Source organism: Cucurbita moschata, unplaced genomic scaffold (assembly GCF_002738365.1).
Source record: "Cucurbita moschata cultivar Rifu unplaced genomic scaffold, Cmos_1.0 Cmo_Scf00001, whole genome shotgun sequence".
Lineage (NCBI taxonomy): Eukaryota > Viridiplantae > Streptophyta > Magnoliopsida > Cucurbitales > Cucurbitaceae > Cucurbita > Cucurbita moschata.
The window spans coordinates 3,194,582-3,216,764 of record NW_019268517.1 but is presented as its reverse complement, the minus strand read 5'-3'; the positions used below and the strand labels follow the sequence as shown (position 1 = coordinate 3,216,764).

The following is a 22,183-nucleotide window of genomic DNA, read 5'->3' as shown; positions in this document are numbered from 1 at the left end:
TTGCATCTTATACTTGAATGGAAAAAAAAACTGAGATTCGCGCAAAGGAAGAAGCTTGAATGCATAACTTGCTAATTCAACTGTCCCAGTGATGAGCTTCCGTCGCCGATCACTGTAACCCCTCCATTTATTCCGATCAGGCCCAATTCCATGGCGGGAACGGCCTCGGAGATCGATCCTATCTATCGTCTCCCTCTCCCTCTTTTAGGATCCGAGCCGATCCCTTCCGCCCCGAATAGATTCGCTGGTTCCTCCATCGACTGGATTCCAGATTTTGCTGGCTATGCATGGGTCGCTTATGGAGCCTCATCCGTTTTGGTGATTTCTCACTTCCCTTCTCCTCTGTCTCCCCAAGAAACCACAATTGGACCCATATTTCGCCAGGTACTGGAGCTCTCTGGCGACGACTTATCTGTTGTCAATGCCGTATCTTGGTCTCCCGTATTACCGTCGGAGGGCGAGCTCGCTGCAGCTGTGGGCAACCGGATATGGGTGTTTTCTCATGATTTGGGTGCTTCTCGAGGTACGCGACAGTTTACAGTTATTATGATTTCATTACTGTATGTTCGTGGGAAAATGGGCGAAGGAACTGATTGGGAAGTGACATATTGGATTTAGTGCCAATTAGTTCAGCGTGTCTTTACTAGGATAGTTATGAAGTTAATTTCCACTTGGTTTCGCCAACAATGTGGGAAATTGAGGTAATGGTGATGAATACATGTGTTCTAACGAACTTTGGTGAGGAAATAGTTGGGTTCGCTCATTTAAGAGCGAGGCTGATAACATTGAATCGTTTCCGTTCAATTTTGGACACCTTTAAATTATATTGGTTTACTCATATTCAGGTTCTTTTTGTTGGAGGCAGAATTCCGTGCTTCTGCAATCTTTGAAGGTTGAGGCCATTCAGTGGACGGCTGCAGGAGATGGAATTATTGCTGGTGGAGTAGAGGTTGTTTTGTGGAAGAACACTAACAGGTCCTGGGAAATTGCTTGGAAGTTCAAACCGGATGTACCCCAAACTCTTGTTTCCGCAAGCTGGTCTACCGAGGGACCATTTGCAACGGCATCTCAAGCAAGGATATCGAAGATGGATAACACGTTTATTGATAAAGCTTGCCGATCTGTGCTGGTCTGTCAGAGTGAAGGGGAGTACGGACATGTGAAAAGCGAGTTATGCCATCCTCTACCTATAACTATGATTCAATGGAGGACTTCAATTAAAGAGAAAGGAAGTTCCAAGAATACACCAAGACATGTGCTTCTGACATGCTGCTTGGATGGAACTGTGAGATTGTGGAGTGAGACTGAAAATGGAAAAGTAAAAAAATTTAGTAAGGATGTAAATAGTAAAAAGTCATTGAGAAGGCGTTTTTCTGTTGCTGCTGTCATTGAGGTAAATCAGGCATTGAATGGAACTCTTGGCACGGATTTATTTGTAACATGGGCAACCGAGATTAGAGGTATGTGCAAACCTTTTGAATTAACTAAGAAAGTTTTCTCCGAAGGATTCGAACACAACAGGGCTGGAAGCTGTGAGTGGCTAATAAGTTTAGGTCCGGGATCATTGGTTACTTTTTGGGCTGTACATTGTCTTGATGACGTATCCCCATTAAGATTCCCTCGAGTCACATTGTGGAAGAAGCAAGAGCTCAAAGGACTTGAAGTTGGACGGCATTACATTGATGGTTGTACAAACTTGAGTAACAAGTTTCTCCTCAAGAAAGTTGTAATCTCAAGGATTTATCCGTCTGGTTCCCCAAGTATGTGTTCTTTGATTCAGTTGTTGCCTTGTAATTCCTTGGTGTGGTCAATTTTATCTTCTCAGACATCAACTGACGTAGGGGATGTATCCTTTGACAAAAAAAGGTCAGACAATTTCTTCTCTCGTTCAGTTACTACCCAATTGAATTTAAGTGGTCATGCTGGAAAAATCTTACACGTTGCTGTACATCCATACAACTGTGAGGTCAAAGTAGCTGCTTCTTTGGACTCTAATGGCTTGCTTCTTTTCTGGTCACTATCTAGTATCTCCACCTGTGTATTAGGCCCTCCAACACTTAATCATACCTGGGAACTTTGTGGAAAACTCGTAACTCAAGATTCATGCTCAAAATATACAAGTGTGCAGTGGGCACCATCAATATTGGATGAAGAACTGATTCTTCTGATGGGACATGCGAGAGGAATTGATTTTTTTGCTGTTAGGATTAGCCAAAGTGATGGAGAAAATACTGAATGTCACTACTTATGTACCATACCTTTCACTGGTCATGGTCCTTTTGAGAATGGTCCAACTGATATATTTTCTATTTCTTTGCCTTCTGATTGTAATACAACATATAGATTCAATAAATTTATGTTAATAGGGCTATGGATGGAAGGATTTCAGGCACTATCATGGGAAATCACCTTACATACTTATGATATCTTTGGGACTGGAGTACATTGCAATTGTGGTATTGATGATGAAAATATAGCTGAGCTCAGTATATTGACATTTGAAAGTTCTTTTGGAAGCAAAAAGTATTGTGTTAGTATAATCCCTTGCTCATCACAGTTCCCAAATTCTCAAATTCATGAGCAGATTACAAGTTTTGCCGTGGTGCACCAAGGAACTTTTGTTCCTGTGCAGCAAAAATTAACTTCTTCAGGTGAACCATATACCCCTGCATATATTATGGCTACTGGCTCTGCTGATGGAAGTTTGAAACTTTGGAGAAGCAATGTAGGCAAACCATCGATCTTTCACGTGTCTTGGGAGCTTGTTTGTGTTGTTGTCACTCATCAAGGCCCCATTACTGCATTGTGTTTGACCGATTGTGGACGGAAAATTGCAACAATTAGCAAGAACAGCCATAAACCTAATATCAGCAACGTTCGCTTATGGGAGCTTGCATGCCTTGGTGCAGGGACCCTTTTGTTTGAAGATGAACTGTCCTTTGAAAGCAGTATCATTGCAGTAGACTGGTTAACTTTAGGAAATGGTCAATTTTTACTTGGAATTTGTTTGCAAAATGAATTGCGTGTGTACTCCCTGAAGCATTTTGGTCAGACCTTGTCAGGCATCACAAAATCTTTGGATACTGAGACTTGGATCTGCATTGGGTTTGCTCGTACTTTACCATCTAATTGTGGCTTCCTCTGGGGGCCGAAGAGCACAGCAATAGTTATACATGATCATTACTTTTGTATAGTTAGTCCATGGCTGTTCCTTGGGGATAAAAACCATGATGCTATGTGCAGCCCTTATTACATTGGAGAAACTAAAAATCACCATGTCAATGGGACTGATGTCGCTGTTTTTGCTGATGAATGTTGCAGTATCAGAAAATTATCAGATGATAATTATGACAGCAAACGTAGACCAAGATCTCTCACAAACATTCATGCTGAAACCAATATTCTATCGAATAGTTCGTATCCACGGGGTGCACAGATGAAAAGTACAACTTCGCTTGGTCTTATAAGCATGCCTGATATAGCTGATAAACTGTGTGGATCACTGTCCTCTTTTCATCCTCATGCTCTCCTCGTTAATGCCTGATATAGCTGATAAACTGTGTGGATCACTGTCCTCTTTTCATCCTCATGCTCTCCTCGTTAATATATATTCAGGTGATTATATAAATTACTGCCTATCGGCAAGTTTGGTTGTTTTTTTTTTTAAGGATTTTCCCTTAAAAGCTTCCAACAATAATTCATTACGATCCATCTTATTATANTCAGACATCAACTGACGTAGGGGATGTATCCTTTGACAAAAAAAGGTCAGACAATTTCTTCTCTCGTTCAGTTACTACCCAATTGAATTTAAGTGGTCATGCTGGAAAAATCTTACACGTTGCTGTACATCCATACAACTGTGAGGTCAAAGTAGCTGCTTCTTTGGACTCTAATGGCTTGCTTCTTTTCTGGTCACTATCTAGTATCTCCACCTGTGTATTAGGCCCTCCAACACTTAATCATACCTGGGAACTTTGTGGAAAACTCGTAACTCAAGATTCATGCTCAAAATATACAAGTGTGCAGTGGGCACCATCAATATTGGATGAAGAACTGATTCTTCTGATGGGACATGCGAGAGGAATTGATTTTTTTGCTGTTAGGATTAGCCAAAGTGATGGAGAAAATACTGAATGTCACTACTTATGTACCATACCTTTCACTGGTCATGGTCCTTTTGAGAATGGTCCAACTGATATATTTTCTATTTCTTTGCCTTCTGATTGTAATACAACATATAGATTCAATAAATTTATGTTAATAGGGCTATGGATGGAAGGATTTCAGGCACTATCATGGGAAATCACCTTACATACTTATGATATCTTTGGGACTGGAGTACATTGCAATTGTGGTATTGATGATGAAAATATAGCTGAGCTCAGTATATTGACATTTGAAAGTTCTTTTGGAAGCAAAAAGTATTGTGTTAGTATAATCCCTTGCTCATCACAGTTCCCAAATTCTCAAATTCATGAGCAGATTACAAGTTTTGCCGTGGTGCACCAAGGAACTTTTGTTCCTGTGCAGCAAAAATTAACTTCTTCAGGTGAACCATATACCCCTGCATATATTATGGCTACTGGCTCTGCTGATGGAAGTTTGAAACTTTGGAGAAGCAATGTAGGCAAACCATCGATCTTTCACGTGTCTTGGGAGCTTGTTTGTGTTGTTGTCACTCATCAAGGCCCCATTACTGCATTGTGTTTGACCGATTGTGGACGGAAAATTGCAACAATTAGCAAGAACAGCCATAAACCTAATATCAGCAACGTTCGCTTATGGGAGCTTGCATGCCTTGGTGCAGGGACCCTTTTGTTTGAAGATGAACTGTCCTTTGAAAGCAGTATCATTGCAGTAGACTGGTTAACTTTAGGAAATGGTCAATTTTTACTTGGAATTTGTTTGCAAAATGAATTGCGTGTGTACTCCCTGAAGCATTTTGGTCAGACCTTGTCAGGCATCACAAAATCTTTGGATACTGAGACTTGGATCTGCATTGGGTTTGCTCGTACTTTACCATCTAATTGTGGCTTCCTCTGGGGGCCGAAGAGCACAGCAATAGTTATACATGATCATTACTTTTGTATAGTTAGTCCATGGCTGTTCCTTGGGGATAAAAACCATGATGCTATGTGCAGCCCTTATTACATTGGAGAAACTAAAAATCACCATGTCAATGGGACTGATGTCGCTGTTTTTGCTGATGAATGTTGCAGTATCAGAAAATTATCAGATGATAATTATGACAGCAAACGTAGACCAAGATCTCTCACAAACATTCATGCTGAAACCAATATTCTATCGAATAGTTCGTATCCACGGGGTGCACAGATGAAAAGTACAACTTCGCTTGGTCTTATAAGCATGCCTGATATAGCTGATAAACTGTGTGGATCACTGTCCTCTTTTCATCCTCATGCTCTCCTCGTTAATATATATTCAGGTGATTATATAAATTACTGCCTATCGGCAAGTTTGGTTGTTTTTTTTTTTAAGGATTTTCCCTTAAAAGCTTCCAACAATAATTCATTACGATCCATCTTATTATATGCTTTTATGAGCACAGAGAATATTTTATCCATTTATCCATTTGTTTTATTTTTATATCTGATAAATTTTACATTTTTAGTCTCGTTAATTTTATTACTTTTGTTGACTTGCCACCAGCCACAGCTAACTAAACATTTATTTTCCTACTTTCTGGTTAAAGCATGAAACTGTTAATTTCCATGTTTTCTCGAAGAAAACTATAATTCGTCTTTAAAATGGTCAGATAAAATGCACCATGAGGCTGCAAAATAATCAACCATTAGCAGTTTAATTTTAGGTAAATTTCTGTAGAATTTTTATCATCTCTCTGTTCGGTACAGTTAAATTTAGTGGTTCATTCGGGCTTAAGATTTGCAATCCTCAATTTGAATAGGTAAGTGGAAACGTGCATATTCAGCTTTGAGTCATCTTATTGAGCATCTTTCTTCTGATAAAAAGAGCTCTGCAAACCCAACCAATACTATTCCGGAGATCCTTTTGTCAGATTATTTTGAAGGAGTTGCGAAAACTTCTACTGATAAAGAAGTTCAGTGGAGTATGAATGGCTTAGCATCCCAATTTAAGGAAGGTGTTTCACCATGGACCTTCAATTGGGATTCTATTAGTAACGACAGCTCATTCATTCCGTCCTCTACGAAATCTGAATTCAGCACCTTTATTGAGCCTCTTGAGAAGTTCTATGAATCAGCAGGGCTAACCAGCATGGAGAAGACAGAAACTCTAGCAATTATAGATCTTCTTGATGAAATCAGTAATAAATCTTCTGCATCTGCCTACGAAAGTCTTGATGAGCCCGGGAGAAGGTACTTTACAATAATGCTTTTGTAACTTCTCAATTACACTTTTTGTTAAACGGCGTGTGGAAACCCTTGCCTCATTTTCACTATTTGTGTTTTCTTATATATGCCTCACTGTCACTATGCCCTGCAGATATATATATGTGTGTGTGTATATACATATATTCTTATTGTGAAACCGTGGATTTTCTTTTTCCAGTTTTCAATGTTTCAATTGATTATAAGTTCATGTACAGTTTATTTCATTAATTTTTGAACATTTGTTACTTTTCTTTTCTATATTTTTCATTTGATCGTTCAAGTAGAGTATGGTACCCTTGTAATCGTTAGTGTATAGTCTATACACCTTAGATTCCATGTAAAGAGATCCCTGATTTGCTAGTTTGACGTGTGAAATTTTATTAGCACTTTGAGAATTGATTGTGGATCAAACGAAGGATATTGCCCTTCAAGTGTTGTGCCTTCCACAGCTCTATGCCGTGTTACCAAAAAAATATTGCTGTATAAGAGGTGTGGGAGGAAAATGTTTGTTATTAAAAGATTTTGACTAGAAGAACTAAACAGAACTCAAATTTGCTAGTTTAGGGAGCATATCCAATTGTTGAAATGGAGTACAACTTTGCATAGAGGAAGAGAGTCTTAAATTTTGTAATTTCAGTGGCCGAGTTTAATTTTAGTTAAACCCATTTTCTTCAGATAATTCTTTGACCAAGAACTTCACCAAGAAATTACTGGACCTCCAGCTGTTGAAGTCTTGTATCTAGAATATTTCCTCTCAACGACCACAAAAACCGCACGAAGATTCAATTATAGCTCTTCCATTTGCTCTTCAAGGGCGTGTTAACTATTAACATGACTGAAAAAAATTCACTGTAAATGTCCAACCATGCTTCCAAGTAACAGTTATGTGTTCTATGTGAAAGCAAAGGGTGACCAAGCACTTCTACTGTTTCGTTGCTCTTAAGCAAGAATGTACATTTCTGGTTGTATATTCATTTGCAACCCAGGAGTATACAAAACACTGAAAAAGAAAAGTATAAATATATATATATATATATATATATATATATTAATCCGGAAAAAGGTTATGAAATTGATTGAAGGGATGGAAAATCAATAAGAATTACAAAAAGCTTTCCCGAGTGATTACAATCTGGGTCAATATGTGGTCCCATACTTAAATATAAGGTTATTGTATTGGGGAAAAATCCAGTTAGAACAACAATTTATATATAAAAATAAACCGTAGGCTCTTCAGTGACTTGGATATGGAGGGAAAAGCTCCTGAATTCCTAATTTGACGAAGTTTTGTTACTCATCCTGGCGTACTTTATCTACCTTTTTCTTTTTTGTAATTTTACTCCCTTCTAACTAGTTCAAAATGGGGTAGTATTCTGTAGTATTCAATCATGTAATTTTCTTGTTCCATGTTGTAGTGATTATTTATTTTCATTCTCTAGATATTGGATTGCTTTGAGGTTTCAACAACTGCGATTTCTTCGGCGTGATGGTAGATCAGCATCTCTGGAAGAGCTGACCATTGATTCAAGATTGATTGGATGGGCCTATCACTCTGATTGTCAGCAAAATCTATTGGATTCGGTTATCTCTAAAGAACCAACATGGCAGGAAATGCGAAGTTTGGGTGTTGGAATTTGGTTTACTAATACAACACAGTTGCGTGCAAGGGTAATACTTGGAGATCTTGTATATTAGTATAAATTCTTTAGCTCGACTTAATCATAGAAATCAAATTGATTCTTCAATACTTAGGTATTTGTCTTTCTTTTTGTGAAAACTCTTTATATAAACATCAGACTGGGTACTGGTTAATGTAGATCAAGGCAGTTGTCCTAATTCATATAAAAAAAATACATTTCTTTTCCTGCAAAAATGAATGCAACCTAAAAATCTTTTAGCCATCCACTTGAAGTAGATTATGATTTTCTTGTCTACTTAAATGAGGTTTGGCCATGGGTTTTAGAACACCATTGGATAAATGTTTTCAAATCCGACTGTATTGAAAAAAGTATTTACCATTAGTTTATCATCCTGTTGATAAGTTCATTTGAGTGGAAACATCATGTCTTTATGAGGAAAATTGAAAAGGCTTTATCTACAATTGATTTAACTCCCTTTCTTGTTTTTCTTTTTAATTGGTCCATGTTATATGCAGATGGAGAAACTGGCGAGATCCCAATATCTGAAGAAAAAAGATCCCAAGGATTGTATGCTTCTGTATGTCACACTGAATAGAATCCAAGTTTTAGCTGGCCTTTTAAAAATTAGCAGGGATGAGAAAGATAAACCCTTGGTGGGATTTCTTTCACGCAATTTTCAGGTGCTCCTTTGACATGCCATCTGGAAAATGTCAAATTTATGTGCACGATCTTTCAAGAGAACAGTTTTGGAGGGTCGTTTTCCCCTTTAAATCATGTTAATATGTGGTTTCATTTAATTTTCACTTTTCAGGAGGAGAGAAATAAGGCAGCAGCTTTGAAGAATGCCTATGTTTTAATGGGGAAACATCAACTGGAATTGGCTGTTGCTTTTTTTTTGCTTGGTGGTGATACTTCTTCTGCTATCAGAGTCTGTGCGAAAAATCTTGGGGATGAGCAGCTTGCACTGGTAATTAGTCTTTTAGTTGAAGGGCGTGGTGGACCTCTTCAGCAACACCTAATAACAAAGTTCATGCTTCCATCTGCCATTGAGAAGGGTGATACCTGGCTTGCAAGCATTCTTGAGGTGCATCATTCATTTTAAGAAATAAATGCAAAATACATTCCCATAGATGCGAATACAAATTTTTCCTATCATTTAAAAATGATTACTTCTTCACCATATGATTTAATTATTGCATAACACACCCCTCTTACCGCCTTGACATCTTAATAAACGTCATGTCACTCCTCTTCTTTCTTACTTTTTCTTAAAAAAACCTATGATTTAATATAAGTTGGAAAGGCACCCCCTCAAGTCATTTCCACGTTAGCACGAGCGATTGAATCGGTAGATTATCGAACCACATAAATAATAGTTAATGTTTAAACTGTATGTGTTTTATTTGCATCTACCACTTCAAACAAATGATGAATATGAAAATAGGACAGCAGAAGTGAAATATATGTGTTTTCCTTGGATTTGGTATACCAAGAACTTAAAATTTCCTCTCTTTCACTTGCAGTGGGAATTAGGAAACTACTCTCAATCTTTCCTGAACGCGCTTGGTTTGGAGTCAGAGTCAAATTCTGTTACTGGGATACCGTTTCTTTCAAGTAGACATATTTCTTTACAAGACCCAAGCGTTGGTTTGTATTGTCTATTGTTAGCAACCAAAAATAGCATGAAGAAAGCAGTTGGAGAGCAATCTGCTGAGGTCCTTTGTCGGATTGCAACCTTGATGACGGCTACTGCTTTAAACAGATGTGGTCTTCCTGTAAGTTTTTATATTTGGTTAATGATGTTATTCGGATGGTTTATCTGCTTAAAGAAAAGGTCTATAACAATTTTCAAGCAATTTTTAAGCCAGTCACGAGTAGAAATGACAATTTCTAAGCAATAATTGCATATTTTATCAAGCTGTTACATAAAAAGAATATTTTTGTTAGAACATAGTGTCCATTGAAATTCATAGGGAAGAAGTTCTAAAAATGATTTAAAATCCATAAACCATACCCAATTCATGAGAAATTATTAAAGCTTGATAACAATCTTCATAACTCTTTGCTGAAATCAGCAACATATTAATGGAAAACCCAAAATCCAATTGAGCAATCCAATAGATGTAACAATATGTGTTAAATTGAAGACTTCAAAATGGGTAAGGAGACCAAGGAATAGGATGATTCAGTATCATAGATATTGTCTTGGTCCTAACTGTAGCATGTATCTGTACTAAAAATGATTTTCACTTCTAAATATGCACATGACGAACTTATTATTATTATTATTATTATTGAAAAGATAACCAAGAGAAAGCTTTATTTATGTTAAATCACCGATCAATAAAAAATTTTAAGGTGATGGGTTATAGTAAATTTAATTATATCAACACTCCAACACTCCCTTTCACTTGTGAGCTTGGAAATTTATAAAAGACTCAACAAATCAAAATCAATATTGATTAGAGAAGAAATGACATAGGTTTGAACTTGGGATCTTCCACTCTAATACCAACTTGAATTTAGGGAAGAAATAAAGATATTGTATTTCTTCTATATTCAAATCAAATACAAGGTCTTCTATATAGAAGAAAGACCATCTATCGATATAGAAAGAATATTACAAATATAGACTCATAATGGAAAAATAATAATACAAAAGAATAAAGGAAAATCCAACAACTTTCTTCTGAAAAGTTCCATACCATACCTCATGTACTTATTGTGTTTGCTTTTCTGGCGTTGTCATTTGATTTTAAGCTTGAAGCTTTGGAACAAATGTCAACCTGTGGAAGCATTACTGAAGTTTCAGATGGGACTAATGGAGTCGATATTCTGTGTTTTGAGACTATAAGAAAAATCTGTAAGCAATCGCCCAGAGATTCCTCCAGTTGGCTCTCTGTTGAATTTGCAGTCCATCTGGAGTATCGAGCAAAATTGGATTTGGCAGTTCAATACTTCTCAAAATTGATAAGGAAGCATCCAAGCTTTCCAACTATAAATTTAGAATCTGTTGGATGCATGGGTTGCTTGAAGGAATATGAGATGGATTATGAGAAATCTCTTGAAAGGTTTCAGCGTAAGTTAAATGTAGGGTTTGCACAGTTTGAAATGAAGTTCTCGTTGCTTCCTGCCTCTCTTGTTAGTATGGTAAGTGGATTTCTGAGTGTGATATTCTCTCTTTAATTTATTGTTTCATATGTCAGATACTTCCACTCTTTTCTCCAAATGATATTCATTCCCTGTCCATTTTTCTTATCAGATGTTAGTCTTTCTGTGTAATGTTGGGCTACAATTTATTGGATATGATATATTTCATGGATTTGCTTCTCAAGAATGCCCGGATGACAAGAACCAGAAGATTTATACTTTCCTCTTGCATCCTCTCGTGCACAAGTCACTACTCAAAACAGCACAAGAAATTTTATTTTCAGCTTCACGGTACACTATTGCTTGCAGTTTATCTTTTCACAAAGGCGAAACAGGGTCAAAATGTTTCGATACTTGGTGGTACTACCTTCAAGGTCTCTTACTATCCTTACAGGGTTTAAGAGCTGCTTTGAGAATTACACATGGTTCTCTCAAAGACGATCTTGTTTCCAAGCTCCTGACCATTCTTGATTTGGTTGAATATAACTTATATTTCACGTCTGCTTGGCTATTGAGAGACTCAAAATGTCTCCTTAAGATGCTGCAACCACTCTTGGCAAATGCACGATCTCCTCATGACATTGACGTGGAACATCTGAAGCAACTCCTCCCTCAGATTGGAGAGTTGATAGCTCAAAATTTATTGACCGATGTAGATTATAACCATCAGATTTTGGAAGGCATGCCTAATGCACAAAGTGATGACATTGTGCATTCAATTCCAGGAGATGAAAGATGGCACATTATTGGGGCTGTTTTGTGGCATCACATGTCCAAATTCATGAAACATAAGTTGATTACTTTAACTAATGCATCTAAGGAGGGTAGCTTGAGCAGTATCATTCTTGGGAACCTTGATACATGGGCTCAAAGTCTTTCAACCATTAAATCTGATTGGAAAGCCATTTCAAAGGATGTGATTGAATTGGTATCAGTGAGTCTTACTGCTCTACTGACTATCGTCCTTGCTCAGGTTTCTTCTTATCAACTAAAACAATTGGTATCATCTCTGCAATATAAATTAGATCAGAAGCTGTACGTGGCAACTGCTGTTTGGTTTGAACAGATTTGCCAGTCTCTATCTAGTCATGACAAGGGCCATACTGATGAGATTTACGATATGGATATGTGTATCAGAGGTGAATTTGAAACATTATGGAACGTTACTTCCAATCCCAATCTAATATCAGACTGCTTTACACATGAAAAGGTTCATATGTTGCATTGTTTTGATCGTAAACTCTCTGAAAGATGGAGTGATATTTACAATGGCATCACAAGGAAAGAGCACAATTGTACTCATGAAGCTGCACATATTAGTAGGTCTGTCAGCGATGCCACTGGATCACCTGGTAAATTACTTCGTAATGGGAAAACTCTTGTCAGATCTGACAAGGAATTGGCCACCCTTGATGATGCCATGCCTTTTCAGAAACCTAAAGAGATATATAGGAGGAATGGAGAGCTTTTAGAGGTAATTTTCAATCCAATCGTATGTTGTGGCCACTAACCCTTTTCTAGGATTGGAAACTTCTGCTTCTTTTTACTTAAAATTCTCTTTGATAATATATCTTTCTTATTTAAGACGGCAGAAATTGATTTTGTTTTGAAAAGTAATTTGCATGTTCCTTATAGTAAAAAGATATTCAAAACTTTGATATAACGTTCTGAGTGTATTTCTTTATTAAAGCAGGCATTGTGTATCAACTCTGTTGATCAAAGACAAGCTGCAGTTGCTAGCAATAAAAAGGTCAGTTCTCATCCTCATATTATGCTTTTTTCCTTACTACAAATCTCCCCGATGTTTAGTGTGGAGTATTTGAGTTCATCTTCAATTTTCTCAATTATTAGAAAATGTGCTACCTTACACAATCGTTTTGGCTTCAATCATTTAGCCATTTTGAAGTTGATACTTTCTTTGTTTGCTAATTACATAAACTATGTGCACAATGTGGCTATTATGGCGAGGTTATATTGAAGTATGCTTGTAAAGTATGCTAACTTCCTATTTTTTTTTTTTTCAAAAAAAAAAAGAAAAGAAAAAAAAAAAGAAAGGTTTGAATCATCGAAATTTGAAATTTGCTAAAGATCATCAAACTTCTGGCAGACCCTCAAATTAGCCTTCATAGTGTATTACTCTAATTTCACGAGAGGGATGACATAGCAAGTCGAACCTCTTATACTTAATTATTATACTGGGAGCTCATACCTAAAGCTACTTAACACTTCTGGGAAGAAAAAAAAAACTGTGCGTGATGGAAAGGAGTTTATTTGTTAGCTTAAAACTAGGTTGTGTATTCATCTGTTTTTGTTCTCTCTACTTTCATCTGTTTTTTTCCAAATCTGTACAGTTCTTCTGTTTTGTTATCTTAAAAACTTATTGACGTGGAACCTTACTTCGTGGCAAAGGTTTATATGCTGTGTGATTGAAATCTTTGGAAGACTCAATAAACGTATTAAGAGAATAACTTTTGATGACCTTTAAAAGATTCTTTAGTGAGTATATGGGTTCACATAATCGGTTTGTGAAGATTTGGTAAAATTGATCTTTTGTCAAATGCAGGAAGCATATGATTGCATTAACTTTTTTTCCTTTTTTCTAAGAAGTAATATTTTAGATATGGTGCTTAAAGGGCAATGTTTGCAGATGTACGTAACCGAGTATTTATCCAAGTTGATGACCAACTGTTCTCTGGCTTGTATCATATGTATGCAATCATGTCTATTAAAGGTGTTTGATTCCAACTTGGTTGCATTCAGGGTATAATTTTTGTTAGCTGGGAAGATGGGATGGCCTCCAGAGATGATGAGGATTATATCTGGTCAAACTCTGAGTGGCCTCTAAATCTAAATGGGTGGGCAGCCTCTGAATCAACACCAGCTCCAACGTGTGTATTTCCTGGTGTTGGTCTTGGGAGCAGCAAAGGGGCACACCTTGGGTTAGGTGGTGCTACTCTGGGTGTAGGATCATCTGTAAGGCCTGGGAGAGATTTGACTGGAGGTGGAGCATTTGGTATTTCGGGTTATGCAGGTGTTGGTGCTTCTGGCTTAGGTTGGGAAACACAAGAGGATTTCGAGGAATTTGTAGACCCTCCAGCTACAGCAGAACACACAAATTCGAGGGCTTTCTCCAGTCATCCTTCTAGACCTCTTTTCTTGGTTGGCTCTACCAATACACATGTATACTTGTGGGAGGTATGAACTAATAATATCTCTTGCTCTAGAGTAGTGGATTTGTGCAGTAGAACATACGAGTAACTCCAACTTTATATTTTAAAATTTATTTAATCATTTACCGTCAACTGTTCTTTGGATGGTGTAAATTTAAACTAATGCAGTTCGGGAAGAACAGAGCTACTGCAACTTATGGTGTCTTGCCTGCAGCAAATGTGCCTCCACCATACGCTCTAGCCTCAATATCATCTGTGCAGTTTGACCAATGTGGACACAGATTTGCTACTGCTGCATTAGATGGGACCGTATGCTCATGGCAGTTGGAGGTTGGAGGAAGAAGCAATGTCCGTCCAACGGAATCTTCTTTATGCTTTAATGGCCATGCATCGTACGTAGTTTTACTTTTGAGCCTCAAAGAAATACCTATTTAGTATCTACTCTTACACATTTACTAAAAATATTTGGTTTTACATATAAAATTGAATCTTCAAGCATGTACATTTCATACTCAGCTTAAGTTTGCACGCTGTTACCCAGGAGTCAATGTAATTTGTGGAATTAAAATTTACTGAACTGGATATCCATGGCCAAATGATCTTTATTTGGTGATATTGCTTCTGTTTCTTTCTTCCTGTATAAGCGTTTGAGTTCACTCTAACATAGTTTTTCACTCTTAGGTTTCAGATTGGAAGTTAATTATTTAGAACTTCTAATATCTTGGTATATTTTCATTGTTCAACTTGTTATTTGTCAATTTGCAGGGATGTCACTTATGTTACTTCCAGTGGATCAATAATAGCTGTGGCTGGATATAGCTCTACTGCAGTTAATGTGGTCATATGGGATACACTGGCTCCACCTAAAACTTCCCAAGCAGCCATTATGTGTCACGAAGGTATCTTATAAGTCATATTTAACTTCATAAACGAGACATTTTACCTTAGTTATCTTTCAAATTCTTTATCTTCTAATGAATGAAGCAGAATAGTCATTGTGTAAAACGTATGACTTGCCTGGTTGATTAAAAAGAGCATAAAGCCAAACCTGTCCACTTCAGGGAGATAGATTTAGTATTATTTCAAATCGGAGAATTTCTTTATTGGTCGGCTTATAGGACGAAGTTTTATAAGACCAAGAAATTATATATTTTCCCCAATACTTTATCAGGGCCCTAGATTGTTTGTGGACTTGTACGACACACTTTAACGTTTAGATCTTCTGCTGATGGTATACATACTCTGTTGTCAAAGCTGGTATTTCTTTTTTCTGTTAAAATTTTGATTTAGATATGGGCCTGTTCATAGTACTAAGCATCTTCCTTCTTTTAATGCGAAGGTGGTGCTCGCTCTATTTCTGTGTTTGATAATGAAATAGGGAGCGGTTCTGTTTCTCCCCTCATAGTTACTGGTGGCAAAGGTGGAGACGTGGCAATTCATGATTTCCGATACGTAGTCACTGGTAGGACTAAGAAACAAAAAAACTGTTCAAAAGATGAAATGATTAGCAATGCTTCGAATTCTGACATGCCGAGTACCGTTGGTGAACAAAACTTAAATGGAATGCTTTGGTACATACCGAAGGCTCACTCTGGGAGTGTCACTAAAATATCTTCTATCCCAAATACAAGTTTGTTCTTGACCGGAAGTAAAGATGGAGACGTAAAACTTTGGGATGCAAAAAGAGCTAAATTAGTGCATCATTGGCCAAAGTTGCATGATAGACACACTTTTCTGCAACCAAGTTCCCGAGGTTTCGGTGAAGTAGTTCGGGTAACTTCTTTTCTTGTCGTTCTGTGAAGTACTAGTAAAAATTCAGTTCTTACCATGTATGAAATTTATATTTTATTAGTATATTTGCTGGTAGACATCAAAAGATATACATTTATAGAAGCAAACTCTTTCACAATGCGAAAGCTCATTGAATTATGTAATGCTACAGGCCGCTGTTACTGATATACAAGTTATCTCAAGTGGATTTCTTACCTGTGGTGGAGATGGCTTGGTAAAGCTGGTTCAGTTTGGATGATCTAATACATAACAGGCACAATAGTTTGGTTACTGACTGTAAAAACGTGGGAATCTGAGATGTGCCAAAGAGGTCTGGCACAAGAACTGTGTTGTGTGTAGGACTCAGCATGTTTAAGAAGACATTCGGTGCATAAGCTTAAATCAGTCCTGTAATCTTCAAAGTCGAGTTCGACATGCTGTGACCGTATGTAGTAATAGTTACTTATGAAGTGAAGAAGCTAGTTTTCCTCGCTGAGGGATTACAGCAAACTTGAGTCTATTATCTTGTTATGAGGTAAAGGAAAGGCTCCTTGGCTATGATTGTTACAAACCCAAACAGAATAGAAGTAAGGATGGACTACAGGCATCATCCAGACATACATGGAGTGAACAAAGAATTTTCTGGTTAGTGCTATAATTGGTGTTCTTCTCTCTTTCAATTTTTAGCTTTTCTTTTCGTTGAGGTTAAGGATTCTGCTATATACCATAATGTTGGATGTTTGAGTAAATTTTTTGAGATGTGAATAAACTTTATTTGTCCTGGTTTCCCAGTCATAAAGGAAAGTAAAACTGTTCTTTTGTGTGTCATTCCTTTCACTGTACATTCTGTAAGAACTTTTGCAGAGTTGAAATTGAATGTGAATTATCATTTTTGGCTTCCTCTTTTTTGTCTAATCATATATTACTGCTTGATCGACGAACGACAGAATATGATCGATTGGAACGACTGGGCCTCTCGTCAAGCCGACTCATTCCTCTTTCTCAAGAGAGACTTTGCTTGAGCCTCAAGCTTCTCTAACTTAAAGCTCTATTCTTTGTTTCATGATATCCACAAATGTTTCGAAACTGTCGTTGGAGTAAATCTAATAGAATGTTAGATGAAAAAAATTTATGTGACGATGAGTTGAAATGATTTAGTGACAATCGTGATACTTGTTTGGATTAAGGCTCCATTTGGGATTGTTTTGATTTTCGGAAGATCAATAACCAATTGTCATATGAAGCATATTAGTATTTGGTAAATTGAAGCAAAATTGTTGTAGTTTAGCTACAATTATCAAAATAAAGACAGTATCTTCGTTACTTTATATTAATACTTAATGTCAAATTTATTAAAAGACAATTATTCTAAAATGTGTATAGAAAACAATTTTGAATTAATTTTGTTCTCAAATTCTCTAATGAGTCTAAATTTTCACCTCATACTGCTCTTTGTTCAATTCTTTCGAAGTTATTGGATCCTTTTTTTCGCTCAAGAATCTCCTCCCTTCTTTCATTTCGTACCGAAAAGTGATCAGGATCAATTCAGTCACGCTTCCGTTCATTTGGAATCTGGGTTCTCTTCTACGTCATTTTATTACTTATTTTTCCACTCCTTTTTTTTTTATTATTGGATTTGATCCTTCCTTAAGTTCGCATGATTCCTAAAACTATTCCTAAAACTAGAAAAAGAAAAAGGTAGTCAATCGATTTAGATTTTGTTCCATGGTGGTATGATTAAGGCATGGTTGAATCAGTGGGCTAAGCAAAAGGCTCCCATAGAATAAACTTTTTTTGAGTGATAAAGCCATACGATATGGGGGTTGCAAAAATCACCCACTAATTGTCTTTAACCACAAAAACTAACATCTACCAAACTCTATCATGCTTCAATGGCTATACCCATTGTTTCAATTTATGTTCCCTCACAAGGTGCGAAATCCCCAAAACCATGGGCCCAACACCTTCATTACATTTAGTTTCTCACGTCTTTGGTCGTCGAGGTACATATGAATTGGATTCAATTAAGGAAATCTTTTGAACAAATCCGAACTTTTGGGTAACTTTTGGGTAGATTAAGTTGATAACCCAAACAACCTGAATAGAGTTCACAATAACTCAACCCTACTATTTTCAATTTAGTTGGGTAGGATTGAGTTACTAACATTGGTCACGATCCAACTTAAATGTTAAATATTCACAAATTACAATGCATTACTCGCATAAGTTATAAACGTCAAACATTCATAATCTTCATATTTATCTTAAATGTAGGGTTGAGTTATAATTTTGGGTTAGTGGAGTTGACCTAACCAAACAAATGTCAACCCGCAAACCGACTTAAATTTTTTCAATTTTTTCTAAAATTCAACTCAACCCAAAAAAACAGAAAGATCTAACCCATTTGGGTTGAGTAGTTCGAATTGGTCGGATTCTCGAGTTATATGAATATTTGTGATCCTTAATTTCTTATTTAAACTATTAATCTTTTGATCAAATATATGGTCATATGTAATTGTCACGTTGGTCCAATCAAGTATTTGAAAAACAATTTTTAAAATCATTATTCAAAACCATTTGAAAACAAAAAAAAAAAACTGGTTTTTTGCAAACAGCTAGTGGGACAAGAAAATGTTGGGTTTTGAACGTAACGACACCGTTTCAGTCCACATTTCTGTTTCAATCTTGTTGTTGATTATTAAAGCGCTCCCTCCAGAAATCGACCGCAAATAATGATAACTGAATGAAGAAAAAGATAAAAATTCAATAAAAATATCGGCAGAATTTGGAAGACTGACACCTCTTCTACAGTCTCCTCCCCCGCGATGCGTCATCTTCTTCCTTTCGTTTTAGATTTCTTTTCCCGAGATTTTTAATCTCTTAAAGCCTTGCGTTTGACCCAAATTCTGTAATTGATTCAGCTTGATTTTCAAGGTACCCATTTAATTTACAATCTGTTTGCTTTTTTTTTTTAGTTCTTGCGGATCTCTGAGGGGTTTTGGATCATTGGGTTGCTTTCATTCTTCTTGTTCAGCTTGTTTCTGTTAAGTGGGTTCTATCTGTTTGTTAAAATGATTGTGTTGGTGAGTTGCTTGATTTCTGGGTTTTTTTTTTTTCTTGGGTCTGCTAAACCTGGATCCTTTTCTTTCTTGATGTTGATTTCAATTTACATAATCCTTTCTGATTTGGACTTGGGAATGTTTATGAGCAAAGGGCAAAAGGGGGGGTTTGGTTTTTTGCTTAAGCTTCAAATATGCAGCTAAATTTAACTGGTTGGGATGATGTTTTGTGTTCCTTTTGCTGCCATTTGTGTTCAAAACAAATGAATATCAAGTGGGGTTAATCAATCCTTCAGAACTTGCATTTGGGTGTTTATTAAGAGGTTTGGGGAGGTTGTTCAACTTTGCCAATTTATATCTCAAGAACTAATGTGAGTTTCTATATGGCAATTCTTGAACTGAAATCACCATTATATGAACTGTGGATTCAAACTCAGATATCTCCTCTTCTTTGTGATTACTAATTAATACTCTTCATTTCAAGTTCATGAACTTCAAATGTTTTCTGATCCAGATTTGGCTTGTGACCTATAGGAGTAAGTTAACTTGTTTCTTGATTTCCTTGATATCTTTAGAAGTTGTCGAAGTATTCCTTATTTTTGTGCATGCTTGCTGAAATTGAGCTTGTCCCCTTTTTCCATCACTTTGAAGGGGAACACAATTATTTGGTATAATCGGACTATTTCTTAATGTGGTCGTAATTTTTTGCGAATCTGGCTGTTATGAGTAGTTACTCTGCTTCATATGAATCTTGAACACCATCTTCAACCTGTTCTTCTGCATTATGTGCTTTTTTGAAGGCTCTCAATGTTCTGGTTTTTTAGTTGTTTCATGTGGATATCTGGTTAAAGTTCTGCTTTGCTGTGTCATAGATAGGACTTTGATGGCAGCAGCAGAAGCAAGGGCTGCTTTTCAGAGGACAGTAAATCGTTGCTTTGTTCAAGAAGATGCCAAAAGGGCTCCCAGATTAGCTTGCTGTCAATCGTCATCTTCAACGACCAAACCTGTTGATTCTGGACCTGCCAATACAGCAGCAGATGAACCAGATCAACCTTCCATAGGTTTTATGCCTTTTAGCAGAGCTTCTTCATATTCTAGTTTATTTCCCGAGTCGAAATGGTGGCTTCAGCCACAATCTAGCTATGGATACCAAAAGATTTTCACCCCAGAACACTCTAATGCTTTGGAGGCTGGCAATGAAACTTCAAATTCCGGTACCGAAAAATCGTGTACTTCAATTGATATTCACCCTACTGAAGGTAGCAAAACTGTCTGCGAAATTGATGATTACAGCAGGTATTCTCTAGACACTGATCATGGTGTCTCTCCTATTTGCTCAAAGAGGGTTAATATCATTATGAATGAAGACATAAAGACCTTGGATGGTACAGACGATATGAAAGCGAACTTTGGATGTTTAGATAAGGATTCTTTCAACAGCAAAACAGTTTCCAAAAAACAAGATGAGTTTTACTTTGATCCAGATTCTCCTTGGATTCAAGAGGACAAGTCTGAGCCATGGTGGTGGATAACAGATAAAGATGAATTAGCCTATTGGGTGGCACAGAAATCTCTTGATCATATAGAAAATTGTGATCTTCCGCCACCTAAGAAAACATGTTTGAATCTTAAGAGACACCCTTATGCTCAAAAGCAATCCTATGAACATGATATGAATTGGGGTTCTACGCTCGAGTCAAACCACAGAAATTGCGGGATCGATTTTTGTCGTTTTGGCAAAACACAGAGAGAACCAGGCGAATCAACTGAGCAAGGGAACTTGCTGTGTGGACCTCATAAATCTTTGAGGTACAATGTGAATTCCTGGTTTCTATATTTCTATGATTTCCTGATCTGCAACTTTGTTGAATATTCTAGTAGGCTCTCACCATTGCCATTCTTTTAGAACAGTTTTGTAGCCAAGTTAAATAGTCGAGTCAAATGCATGGATTGATTATCTTTTAGCAAGGCCTTACTAAGATATAACTGGAACTACTGTGTTGAGTGCAGTTGTACAATTCCCAACAATTTGACAAAAACAACACAAACTTCTGAAGACAGTGCTAGCAAAGCTGAGCTAATGGATGCACTGCTTCATTCTCAAACCCGTGCGAGGGAAGCTGAGCTTGCAGCAAAGCGAGCTCATGCCGAAAAGGAGCATATAGTTGAGCTGTTCTTCAGACAAGCATCCCAACTCTTTGCATATAAGCAATGGTTTCAACTGCTGCAACTAGAAAGCCTGCAGAATAAGAACAATGATCACCCAATGTCCACTCTTTTTCCAATGGGTCTTCCATGGATGCCTTACAAGAATAGGCGGAGATTCACGGGGCAGAAAAGAATCAAGCGGGATCGGCATGGGAGTGATATTTCGACTTATGCGGTTGCCATAGCTGTAGGATTGAGCCTGGTGAGTGCAGGATTGCTTCTGGGGTGGACTGTAGGGTGGATGCTTCCTTCTTTGTAGGCCTAGATTTTAGAATGAAGGATGAATTGAGAAGGGTACGTACTCTGAATGAAGTATAAGCTCTGTTTGTGTATCTGTGTAGCATAGATTTACAATATGTAGAATGTTGTTTGTATATATGAGGATCATATTTGAGCTAACGGATCCAAGTAATATATCTCTGTTTCGATTCTTTAGCTTTTCTTCTTCATTTTACTTCATACTTGAAGTTCTTAGAAGCAATCAAATTGCTGTAAAGACAAATTCTAGGGACTAAACTCTTAGTACTCTCCCACATCATGTTTTAGCTTTTAAGAACTCTGAAAGGACAAGAAAAGCAGGTGGTGGTGGCTATTGGCGAGGGGGTATTGCTTGAGGGAGCGGTACTGTCCATGAGTCACTTCATGAAGTGGACTCAATTAACCTTATTCTCTTTGCTTCTCTCTTCTCTTGCCTTCTTTCTTTTCCGATCAAGAAGATGACTTTGTGGCTAAATTACAAAATAATAATAATAATAATAATAACTTTTTGTCCGGTAATATCGACCCATTTGAATTACCCAATTCGAAAAAGT

At 37.0% G+C, this 22,183-nt stretch overlaps 2 protein-coding genes across 5 annotated transcripts; both read left to right on the top strand.

Moving 5' to 3' along the window:
* The first annotated feature begins 37 nt into the window (after positions 1–37).
* On the top strand, positions 38–16,934 carry LOC111454255. Of its 3 annotated transcripts, none has more exons than XM_023095691.1 (16): positions 38–523; positions 866–1,827; positions 3,729–5,449; positions 5,930–6,359; positions 7,814–8,042; positions 8,530–8,694; positions 8,826–9,098; positions 9,538–9,789; positions 10,775–11,164; positions 11,277–12,638; positions 12,858–12,914; positions 13,925–14,359; positions 14,503–14,726; positions 15,100–15,233; positions 15,674–16,107; positions 16,277–16,934. In XM_023095691.1, the coding sequence occupies exons 1-16, from the start codon at positions 422–424 to the stop codon at positions 16,361–16,363; spliced, it is 7,257 nt and encodes a 2,418-aa protein (XP_022951459.1). In that variant the 5' UTR covers positions 38–421; the 3' UTR covers positions 16,364–16,934. The 3 variants fall into 3 exon arrangements, with proteins under 3 accessions (XP_022951459.1, XP_022951443.1, XP_022951452.1); XM_023095675.1 differs by having other exon boundaries at positions 846–1,827; XM_023095684.1 differs by lacking the exon at positions 3,729–5,449 and adding an exon at positions 3,546–3,615 and having other exon boundaries at positions 846–3,478.
* Positions 16,935–18,820: 1,886 nt separating this feature from the next.
* Positions 18,821–21,806, top strand: LOC111453403. 2 transcript variants are annotated; one of them, XM_023094503.1, is made up of 3 exons: positions 18,821–19,038; positions 20,040–20,972; positions 21,174–21,806. In XM_023094503.1, exons 2-3 carry the CDS (start codon positions 20,047–20,049, stop codon positions 21,628–21,630), a joined length of 1,383 nt encoding a protein of 460 aa, XP_022950271.1. In that variant the 5' UTR covers positions 18,821–19,038; positions 20,040–20,046; the 3' UTR covers positions 21,631–21,806. The 2 variants fall into 2 exon arrangements, with proteins under 2 accessions (XP_022950271.1, XP_022950261.1); XM_023094493.1 differs by having other exon boundaries at positions 18,822–19,038; positions 20,036–20,972.
* The last annotated feature ends 377 nt before the right edge of the window (positions 21,807–22,183 follow it).